The sequence below is a fragment of the Schistocerca americana genome, chromosome X, assembly GCF_021461395.2.
Source record: "Schistocerca americana isolate TAMUIC-IGC-003095 chromosome X, iqSchAmer2.1, whole genome shotgun sequence".
Lineage (NCBI taxonomy): Eukaryota > Metazoa > Arthropoda > Insecta > Orthoptera > Acrididae > Schistocerca > Schistocerca americana.
In genome coordinates, this window is record NC_060130.1 from 947,935,050 (window position 1) to 947,947,279 (window position 12,230).

The following is a 12,230-nucleotide window of genomic DNA, read 5'->3' on the forward strand; positions in this document are numbered from 1 at the left end:
CTGCGCCAAACAGCATATTTGTAAGAAGAATGATATTCACTTCTTATGAAGCAGTCACACTCAATATCAGCAGGACTTGTGTTCTGAAAAAAACCTATATTTCCATTTTGTACATCACAAACATGATCTAAGCTCAAACATAAAGTCTATATCAGGAATTGTTTCATATTTTATTTGTATCACATCATATTTTCTACACTTTGCATAAGTTTCATCTCCTTTGACATACAACTTGTTATATTCCCTTGATATGTACAAATACTACATGCAGACATTATAATGCATGTAACTGTAATTGCATACTCAGAATGCTAAAGTCACTTCTTAACAACAGTGTTCCTATTAGCTACATGCTTTGCTGTAAGCAATGTAGCGCATAACAATAATGGCATAATATTTACAGTGTGCACTACATAGAGTATTGATTCAGCATTTAAAAAGTTATAAATAAATAGGATAATTCATTGAAGTGTTTCTTAAATTTATAAATGTCTTATACAAATCATTGCAATGTTCTCATTTATAATAATAGAGTACACTTCAATTATTTGTCCAGTTTTTGTAGAACATTTTTAAACTCAGTGTATCAGTACTGTATCACAACAAAATTGTAATACACACTCCAAATATTATGTCATTGTCATTACATACTACACTGCTTATAGCAAAGTGTATAACAAGTAGGAATACTGTTGAAACTTTCCTGGAAGATTAAAACTGTGTGCCAAACTGGGAGTCAGACCTGGGGCTTTTGCCTTATGCGGGCAAATGCTCTAGTAAATGAGCTATACAAGCATGACTAATGACCATAATTATCTCTTATGCTGCCTTCCAAACTTCACAGAATTAAGTTGAGGTACTGGAGAAAATGAAGCTGTGCGTGCAGGTCATGAGTAGGGCTTAGGTAGATTTGTCAATAAGAGCAGATGCCCACAAAACAAAAAGATCCCAGGTTCAAGTTCAGGTCCAGCACATAGCTTTAATCTGTCAGGAAAGTTTCAAAATCAGCACACACTCTGCTGCAGAACAAGAATTTATTCAGAAAGAACATTGTTGATAAAAAGGTGGCACTAAAATTCTGAAGAAGCAGACAATTGCAGGTTTATGCCTGGCAATAACTGTACATAGTATTTGTGCAAATCAAGGAGGAATCACAAGTTGTATGTCAAATGAGATAAAACTTACTCAAAGTATAGAACACATCGTGTGGCATGAATAAAATATGAAACGATTCCTGATATAGATTTTATGTTTGAGATTACAACATACTTGTGTTGTACAAAATGGACATGACAATTTTTTGTAGCACAAGTCATGTTAATATTGAGTGTGATTGCTTCATTAAAAGTGAATATCATGCTTGTTAAAAATATGCTAATTTAGCATGGAAAGGGTCTGGAGTGGGGAAGAGAACAGTCAATACCAACAAATCTCTTGAGATTACCTTGAGGATCAAGCTGCAGATTGTAATGGCCACTCTTTGCTTTCCACTGAAAACAAGAACTGTGTTTTTAAACACTGTAACATATTACTATGAAACCATCACCTGCTCCTCTTGTAGAGTGTGTCCAAAAGTCTGGGTACCTAGGGAATTCTGAAAATAATAATAAACCACATTTTAGTAACTTTAACATTAATCAGTAATAGCTTCAACATGATCTGTGTGCTTTTCAATGCATAATTTGATGGACTTTTCAATATTAAGGTTAAATGGATGGAACAGGTCTGAATTTCTGTCAATTTTATCACACTAACTGGGAATGCATTCTGTCAGGTGGTTTAAATTTGTAATCTTCATCGAGTAAAGTTCCTCTTTCAGCATTCCTCAGAAAAAGAAATCAAGTGGAGAAATGAGGGGAATGAGGGGACCACTCCACATGACCTCTTGTCCCAATCCAGTGAGGAAAGTTGCCATTCAACCAATCTCTAACAGCTGCAGCAAAATGGGCAGGGGCCCCATCCTGCTGAAGCTGGTCTTTGAACTCCCTCACCCAAACACTCAATTTGAGGCATCAGTTTTGTGTCTCAACATGTTCAGATAAGTCTCACCCAGTATATATTCATCAAAGAAGACAGGTCCTAGCACATGAGCTTTCCACAAACTACACCACACCATCACATTTTGGCAGCCCTGCTGTTTAGATGGACTCGTCCAATGTGGATTGCCTTGAGACCAGTATCAAAGATTTTGTCTGTTCACTTTACTACTGACATAAAACACAGTTTCATCACTGAACACCACTCAGTCTTTAGTAAAATTGATATTTTCATCCAATTTATCTACAGGCCATTCACACATCTGCGTGCATTTATTGAGGTCATCTTCATTTAAGTGGTGCAATATCCATAACTTGTACAGATGAAACCTCTCCTCTGCCAAGATTCTGTGGTGGTTGACCTTTGAACACCCAATTCTGTGGATATCCAACATGGTGATTTCCTTTGGCTAGCATAAACCTTGGCCAAGACAGCCTCTTTTGAAGTCTTTGGTAGTCCGAAACAAGGTTTGTCCAACACACAGCGTGTTTCTTTAAACTTGGTGATTAATTTCCTGATGGCAGTAAAACAAATAGGTTGATGATGAGGGTGTCAGAGGTTAAAGTCTTCTGCAATCTTGCAATATGCCCATCCTTCTCATCCACTTAAGAGTACCATTATTAGAAATCCTTGTGCACCCAGACTTTGTGGACACCCTGTATGAACATGTACAAAATCGACAAAGATGTCTTTTCATAGATACATGTAATCACAGTTACATGTGGAACAACACAGAGCTGGAAATTCCTGGCAGATTAAAACTGCGTGTCAGATGAGTTTTGAACTTAGGATTTTTGTTGTTCATGGACAAGTGTTCTTCTGACGGAGCTACGAGTCATGGCTTATGAAGATTTACTTCCAACAGTACCTATCTCCGACCTTACAAACACAGTTTTAATCTGCCAGGAAGTTTCATATCAGTGCACACTCCACTGCAGAGTGAAAAATTCATTCTTGAAATATCCTTCCCCATCTCCACACTGGCCTTTCTTCCAGGAGTGGCTAGTCCTGCAAATTTCATGGGAGAACTTCTGTGAAGTTTGGAAGGTAGGAGAATATGTACTGGCAGAGTTAAAAAAGGATGAGTTGTGAGTCATGCTTGAGTAGTTCAGTCAGTTGAGCACTTGCCCATGAAAGACAAAGGTCCTGAGTTTGAGTCACAGTCCTGCACAAAGTTTTAATCTGCCAGGAAGTTCCATATCAATGCACACTCTGCTGCAGAGTGAAAAATTCATTCTGGAAACACAGAGGTCCATGTGGTTTTCTAAAGAGATCACCCCACAAACGAATATTGCCCGGTCCAAAGTATTCCTGTTAATGAGTTTCAGCCTCTGTTGTCACTCTGCAAGCTATACCCTGTAATATATCAATTTATGTGTTGACTTAAAGTCTCTTGTACATATTGACACTCCAGCAGTTAAGTGTTCACTCCTCCAGTGATTGGTAAACAGTACTCTTGTAGCTGATTATCTTGTGCATGTGTGACCTATGTAGAGCACTTATGCTGTATTCAGCAAGATTGGCAGTAGATGGGATTTGATTTTGGTCTTATTGCTACAAGTGCTTAATGGCAAATACTGGCTGTTCTAGAATGTCTTCTTTAATGTCATTTCTGTTATTTTCCATTAAAATACAAATTAAATCTTCAGAGCCATCTTCTCATTGAGTACATTCAGTATATAAGTAATTAGTGATCAGATCACAGTTTATTGGAAGTTAATCACCTTCTTGTCACGTAAGCAGCCATATTTCTTCATTCGTTAAACCCCCGCAGTCTTTATAAAGGAATCTCAGACTGTTTACATTGCTCTCACTTTCAACAATATCACCAGTTTGAATCTGCAAAATTTTAAATTAATTTCAAAATATGAACCCATTACTAACATTTTGTTTTGTTTTGCTTTCAATAATTCTAGTATCCAATACTTTACTTGTTCAATCTTTTATTCTAATTGCATGCTTCTCCCTATAATTAGTATATCAAAACCATTGCAAGCTTTGATACCTACCTACATTTGTGAGGATGGTTGTTCAGATCCCTATTTGGCGATCCAGATTTAGGTTTTCCATGATTTTGCTAAATCTCGTAAGGCAACTGCCAGGACAATTCCTTTATAAAAGACTTGGATGATTTCCTTTCCCAGTTCAAACCTATGAACTATCCCTAATTGCTTTTTCACCGACAGGTCATCTCAAACTGGCAATATAAAAGTATTAAAATAAGGAACTACTGAAAAATAACTTGCTTTTTCCTTATTTTTAGGATCAGCCTCTCCATGATGTCATGCAAGAGGCACTAAGTGTTCATTTCCAAGGCCTTTGCTTCCGAGAGCGTAATGCTGGTCGAAGTATTGATGCACATATGACTGACAAAGGCTTCAACAATCAAATAGGTGTACATCCAGAAACAGGTATGCTATTGAAGGAAACAGCCCATTTCTTTTATAACAGACTAACATATTCAATACTCAAGACCAAATATCTTTTTACTGAACTTCTGCTAATATACGTATTTATGTTTTTATTGGGTACTTTGCTGTTATCTTAAACTCACTGAACAAAGTAGTAGTCACCTGACTGTAAAAGAGCACACTGGTCATTTTGGAGCACTGTAGATAATGGTGAACTGGCACCTGGTGGTCATGTGACTGTCCACCACTGACATAAGTCATGGCATTGAAGTGGTGTGTATCTGCCAGTCCAGTCTATGGAATCAGCACAGTAAGACTGGTTGACATGTAGATGTGACATAATGGCTAGCATGTTTACATGTTTGGAATGTCCATGACCACACCACGACTGTTGCCCAGTTAGTTGGTATGTCAATGAAGGCTGTTCATCATGTCTACAATAAATGGTGTACCACTTGTGGCCATGTAGCATGGCATAAGAACAATGATTATAAAGAGAACATAACTGACAGGGATCAGAGGCAAGTGGTGCACCTCATTAATGACTAGAATTGCTACTATAAGTGAATGCAAGCCCATGTCAACCAGTTTCCAAGTGAACATTATGAAACAAACTGCCTGTAATAGACATGGAGTCTGACACCATGCAAAAGTCTACTGCTCACAGCAGCCCGTAAACCTGCAAGCCTTCAGTGGGCCAAATGACACAGAAACTAGACAGTAGCTGGCTGGAGGCATGTAGTGCAGTCCAGTGAGTTGCAATTTTGGTTCTTTTCAAATGAAGCAAGGCATCAAGTACATCAATAGCTCACCCACAGTGGGTGAAGGTGGTTTTATGATGTTTGGGTTTCTTTTTTCATACAATGACTTGGACACATTTATTCATGCTACCATGAACATGAACCAGGATGTTTACTTCAGTACTTTCAGTGAACCTTTATTCTATATCTTCATGATTAGTATGCTGTGGATATGCCTGTCTTCTAACATGACAACAGCTGTGTTCATAGGTATACACACATATGTTACTGTTTTGACAAACACTCAGCACACTATCGTGCCTTGACTGGCCTACCTTAATCCTATAGAAAATGACTGGGACTATTTGTATCAGCAAGTGAAACATAGCAAATGAAAACCACACAATTTGGTAGCTCTCTGGGATCTAACTTTCAATGAGTGGCTTCAGATGGATATGGCACATCTGAAGAAACTTGTGGACATTCTTACTTGCCAGATTAATGGCGTTATCAAGGCTAGACTTAATGTTACTGGTATTAGCATGACATATCTTTGGTGTGATTAATTTATTGTGTGTTGGGTTATGTTTCTCTGTTGATGTATTCTGTGTCTGCACAGCATCAATTGATTTACAAATCCTCGTTATAAATAACTACGTAATGTGCAATTGACATATTTATCAAATTATTAATCTCTAGTTCAGCTTTCACAGAAAGGATTAATTTTATTCACTACATGTGGCATAATTTTTTCTGCCACTGCAATCATAAGTGGTCAACACACAAAAATCTGCACACACCAAACGCAGCATGAATCACGTTGAATATGACCACTATATTAATGATTTTGCATGTATATATGACAACAATTCTGTTACTTGTCCAACATTTTATAAAATTGTTGATTCTTGCTTAAGTCCTCTAGTTGACTATGGAAAAGTGTCTGCAGTTTACTTGCTGCTGAAAAATATATGTCAAAGAAATGACAAGCTCATGCAAATGTTTAAAGCATGGTAAACCTCTGCGTTGACAAATAGTAATAAAATATAATGGCCTTCAGCAAATACATGCACAACATCTTGTTGAAAAATGGACATCATTACAAGTTTCTTGTGTTGACCATTTTCACAGCAGCTGTATTTAAATTACAGTAGTTAATAAAATAACATAAAATAAAAACACGTTTTGGTTGCTGCACATTAAGTTTTTTTATTTATCTTGTGCACCTGGATGTGTTTTGCCTTAGTTACATGGCATCTTCATTAGGTGTCAGATCAATATCTAATTCATTATTTTTAAGTCAAATAGCTTTACCTCAGGTGGAGAACTGGTTGAAAGTTTGCCATTTTCCTTTTGGTCACTGTCTTCAGCATGTAGCACTTTAACTGCCATTTTCTGTGTGCGTTACATTTCTCCACGCTCTTGTACCCTGGCATTAGAGTAACAAGGAAGGTGACAATGTGGTTGAGGCACTGGACTCACCTTCAGGAGGATTAGAGTTCACATTGCAATATGGACATCTGCAAAGTTTTCTGTCATTTCCCTACATCACATAAGGCAAACTTCAAGATGGGTCCTTTGGAAATGACAGGAACAATTACCTTCCCATCCTTTCTCCACCACGCATTGATAACATTGCATCAGTGGGCTGTGAAGCCCAACCATGTATCAGCTTGTGAAGTGTGACTGAAAATATGCTTGCAGTTGTTATGTTTATGTAATCTGATAATTGTTTTACAGGTTTTGTCTTTGGAGGAAATTCATACAACTGTGGGACATGGATGGACAAAATGGGTTCCAGTGATAAGGCTGGCAACAGGGGGAAACCAGCAACCTCACGTGATGGAAGTGCTGTAGAAATTGTAGCACTGTGTAAATCAACCTTAAGATGGCTTGCAAGTCTTCATGAACAGGGACGTTTCCCATACAGCAGTGTACAACGGAGTAGCAAGAATGGTATGGTTTAACTATTTTTTTCTATGTTATAATTACTGTAAGAAACATCTGAAACACAAATAATGACTAAAGAGCCATAACATGAAGATTATCCAGTCAGTAGTTTCTGTAGCCACATTTGGCAGCTACTGTTCACAATGGCATGGATCTACAAGTCCTTGTTGTAAGTACAAAGACAGATGGAAACAGATATCCACATATAGATACGCATTTCTTTTGGAGAATCTCTGAGATGACACTCTGCATCAGTTTGACAGAGTTGATATTTGGCAGACTTTGAGACCAGAAAGTCAATTGTAATGTATCATTTTGAACTCCTGAAAGCAACAGAAAAGGTCTTGACCTTGGGGATTGGACCATTGTCTTGCTGAGAAATGCAATTTTCTGTGGAATGCAATTTTCTGTGGAAAAGACATCAACCATGCAGTTATATAAATGTTCAACAATAATATTGATGAAATCCTTTATTTTGCTGTCTTGATTGCATTGAAATGCAATAATGGGCCACTTTGTATATTCAAATTTTTATTTACATGTGATCAAGACTGTAAAATAAAAGTTTTCATTATTGAATGATCACTACAGTCTCACAACAGTATTATGTCATCATTTATTGAATAATAATTGTATAGTCCACAGCTTCACCAAAGAACCGAGGAGGGCAGCTTAAGTGATCGTTCCGCATATCATTGTACAGCAACCACATGCATCATTTAAGCCATATTTCAAGGAAGCATTCAGCTAGAAGGCCGCATTCGTGACCTACCAAATAGCATGTATGATTCATCTGACAATGCAATACATTGCCGTTGTTCCATCGCCTTTTATTATTTTGACTCACCATTTCACTTGTCTGTTGTAGCCGAACATCAATGTTTTAGCAGGTCTACTATGGTTTTTCCAGTTTGTTTTCATTAATAGGCACATCTAAGAACTTAAAATTTTCTACCCTGTTTATTCTTTTGTGCTGGTATATTAAATTAATAGGAGGTGAGATGTTATTGACAGTACAAAACTGGATGAACAGCATTGTTTCAAAGTTTGAAACAGCCTATTTGTGCAAAACCATTCAGTAACTTTCACAAAATTTACTACTTTCTCAGTTGATGCTTCTTTGTTTAGATTCACAGTAATGCTTGTATCATCTGGAAACAGGACTAATTCTTCCTCCTGATTAAAATTAAATTGCACATAGTTAACATAAAGCTAGAACACTAGTGGGTCAAGATCTAACTGTGCAGATGATGTGACATCCCTCTTTCTGTTACTCAAACAACCTAGAGTAACTTGTTGTATTCTGTTTCTTAAATAACAATTAAACCAGGGATTTACTGAACTGCATATTCCATAAAAACTTAACTTCTCTAATGGAATATTATGACTGATAGAATCAAATGCCTTTGATAAGTCACAGAAGATCCCAGTTGGTGATGTTTTACCATTCAAACATTTTATCATGTGGTCAGTAAATGTTTAAACTGCTGACTCAATAGAAGGGCCCTTTTGGAACACAAACTGTAACTGGCTAAGTATCCCAGTACTACACGGGTGGGTGACACCTCTGGAGTACATTACATTTTTAAAACCTTAAGATACTTATATAAGGAGTGACACTTGCAATAGTTACTGATGTCTGTGGAGTTGCTTTTTTATAGAGAGGCATAACAATGACATATTTCAATCTTTCTGGGGAAACCCTGAGTTAATGATGTTTTATGTCTGTGATTAAGAACATTACATATTAGAGGGCTACAACTTTTAATGTCTTATTGGACATATTATCTTCTCCATATGAACTTTTTCTTTTTAAAGTCATGATTTTCTTCCTTATTTCAGATGATGATGTAAGATTAATTTTTATTTCACCAAATGTCCTCTGTATTGCTTCTTCAGTGTATTGTTTTGCTTTCCCTTCTGAACTATGCACATCAGTTTCCTCATCTGCTACACATGGAATAGTGTCATCTTGAATGGCTTCTTTCCCTATCTGAAACAAGGTGCAAAAATATTCAGTCAGATCTTGATAAGATTTCAAAGTGATTCAAAGATTGGTAACGTGCCAAAATGTTCAAAAATGTAAAATTTACACGTTACAATACAAAAAAACATAGTATCCTATGACTATAATATCAACAATTCACAGTTGCAATTAGTCAATTCATATAAATACCTGGGTGTAACACTTCGTATGAATATGAAAGGGAACAATCACAAAGGCTCAGCTGTAGGTAAAGTAGGAGGCAGACTTCAGTCTATAGGTAGAATGTTAGGGAAATACAACCAGTTTGCTAAAGAAATTGCTTACATATAACTCTTCTGACCCATCCTAGAATATTGCTCAAGTTTGCGAGACCCATACCAAATAGGGCTATCAGGGGACACTGAATGTATAGAGAGGAGGACAGTAAAAATAGCCACAAGTTTGTTTGAACCATGGGAGAGTGTCAAAGAAATGCTGAAGAAACTGAACTGGCAGACTCTTGAAGACAGATGTAAACTGTCCTGGGAAGTTTACTTACAAAGTTTCAAGAACCAGCTTTAAATAATGACTTAAGGCATATACTACAGCCATCCATGTATCACTCTCATAGGGATGTTAAGACAAGATTAGATTAATTAGAACCATTCTTGCCACACTTCACATGTAAATGGATTTGGAAAACTGGTACCCTCTGCCATGCACTTCACAGTGGTTTGCAGAATATAGATGTAGATATTCCATGGTTATTGATATAAATTAATGCCACTGCATGTGAACATTTGCTGAACCTCATCCCAATTAGTGTGCCACACGTTTCCTTTATTGAAAAAATGCACCTGACACATTACTTAGTCTATACCTTTTATAGCAGAGGTTTGATCGAAATATTTGGTTTATCAATGTATGTAAAGCAAAATGTGCTTCCAGATGTTTTCACCATAATTTTGTCTTTTCCATCGCATGTATTTCAGTTCAAGGTGTAAGTGCAGAAATGTTCTATGCCATAACATTCAGTTTTAAACTTCTCATGCGTAGCTCTTAAATAGTTTATTTCTCTTAGTTTGCTACAAATCCATCTGTAGCATGGCCTTTCCCTTTTCCTATCAAATCTTGCAAGCTGCTGCACAGACTTTTTACATATTTGTTTATTCATTTATTTTAATTGCTTCCTTTAGACCTACTATCTCTGTTTGTATAATAGTTCATATATTTAACATTTTTTGAATTTTTTACATGCTTTAATTGATTCCAAGGTTGTTTGTCAGCATAAAAATAAAAATAATAATAATAATAGTAATTGTTAAGAAATGATGTATGAGACATTTTCTTTCCTACACTTCATTTGTCCTTATACTGTGTTACAAAAGTTTAATGTGGCTCACTGTGTTTTCTACCTACAGCTACTTTTTTATTCTTCTCTTTTATTGATACTCAAATGTGTCAGTACACTGGTGATCATGCAGGAGTTTCATTCAGGAGGGGTGGGTTTCAAATACTTGTTCAGCCATACTTATTTAGATTTCTCAGTTACTTTAGATCACTTCAGATGAACATCAGGATGGTTCCTTAAAAAAGGCTAGAGTTGATTTTCCTAATACTGATATTGAAGGGACATTAAATTTTAAATTCTTCTTTGTGTGGCCATATTGTCTGTAGTTGCTTTACAATTCCTGAGGATATTTTTGTTCTGTCATTACGTTTATAAGAAAATGAGTGTTTTTCTCACCAGATGTGTCTCACTTTATTGATTTAAAGCATCATCAGTTGTCTGTAATTAAAGATATTTACAATTTGATTTGTTTTCTAGATAGAAAAAACAGTTTGTTAATAAACTGTATGTTTTTACTTATGGTAGTTTGTGCTCAGTTTTTGGCTACATCAGGAAATGCTGTCCATTAGCACATTTTTTGTTCCTTTATTTGTTAAGCACTGATAATAGTGGTCTAATTTTATGCTGTTTTGCAGAACTTTGTGTAAAATTAGACCACAATTATCAGTGCCTAATGAAGAAAGAAACCAAAAATGTACTGACAGGTGGCATTCCCTGATGTAGCTGAAAAACCAAGCATAAATTACCATGAGTAAAAGTCAGCAATTTGTTAATCTATAAAATTAATCAAATTGTAAATATCTTCAATTACAGACTGCTGATGATGCTTTACTTCAATAAAGCAAAACATGTCTTCTGAGAAAAACACATTTTCTTGTAGCTCTAACGACTGAACAAAAATACCCTCAGGAATTAAATTCTAACTTTGCAAAGAGGGTGCTTGTTTGTATCCCATTTCACTGCTGCTTCCTGTTCCATTCACATATGGAGTGTGGGAACAACGACTTCTGAAATACCGATGTGTATGCTTTAATTTGTCTTTACAGTCCCTACAGGAGTTATACATTGGAGGCTATAGCATATTACTTGCCTTATTGATGTTCTTGAAATTTTTTAAGTAGGCTTTCTTGGGATAGTTTACATACATCTTCAAGAGCCTGCAAGCTCTTTTTACTCAGCATATCTGTGGCACTCTCTCAGGAGTTAAACAAACTTGTGACAATTCTTGCTGCTCTTTTTCACATATTGTCAACAAGCCGTGTTACTGGATCCCACACAATTGAGTAGTATTATAGGATGGGTGGGATGAGCATTTTGTAAGCAATATCATTTGCAGACTGACAGCATTTTTACAGTATCCTATCAGTGAACTGATTCCTGCCACTTGCTTTACCTGTCATTAACTCTGTGTGATGGTTCCAGTTCATGTCACCATAAATTGTTGCAGCAAAGTAGCATGAGTTGAATGATTACAGTTGTTACACAATGTTGTTGTCATAGGATACTATGTAAGATTGTGGAAAGCCCAGAATATTTAAAGCAAGTTGCCAATGTATGTACCATTTTGAAACCTTATCAAGATCTGACTGGATATCTGTGCAACTTTTTTGAGGTATGATAACTGCGTCATCTGTGAAAATACTGAGGCTACACAAACTCCTGGGGTGTACCTGGAATTACTTCTACATCTGTAATGACTCTCCACCCAAGATAATGTACTGCATCCTCCCTACCAAAAATGCCTCAATCTTGCCACAGTCTCATTTGATGCCCCA

The 12,230-nt window shown here is 36.5% G+C and overlaps 1 protein-coding gene across 5 annotated transcripts in view; it reads left to right on the top strand.

Annotated features, from left to right (window-relative positions):
* LOC124556652 (glycogen debranching enzyme) overlaps positions 1–12,230 on the top strand; it is a 204,751-nt gene that overhangs the window by 180,393 nt on the left and 12,128 nt on the right. For all 5 annotated transcript variants that reach the window (XM_047130620.1, XM_047130622.1, XM_047130618.1 and 2 more), the window contains exons 22-23: positions 4,301–4,448; positions 6,929–7,144. In XM_047130620.1, coding sequence (XP_046986576.1) covers positions 4,301–4,448; positions 6,929–7,144 — 364 coding nt within the window. The remainder of the gene's footprint in view (positions 1–4,300; positions 4,449–6,928; positions 7,145–12,230) is intronic.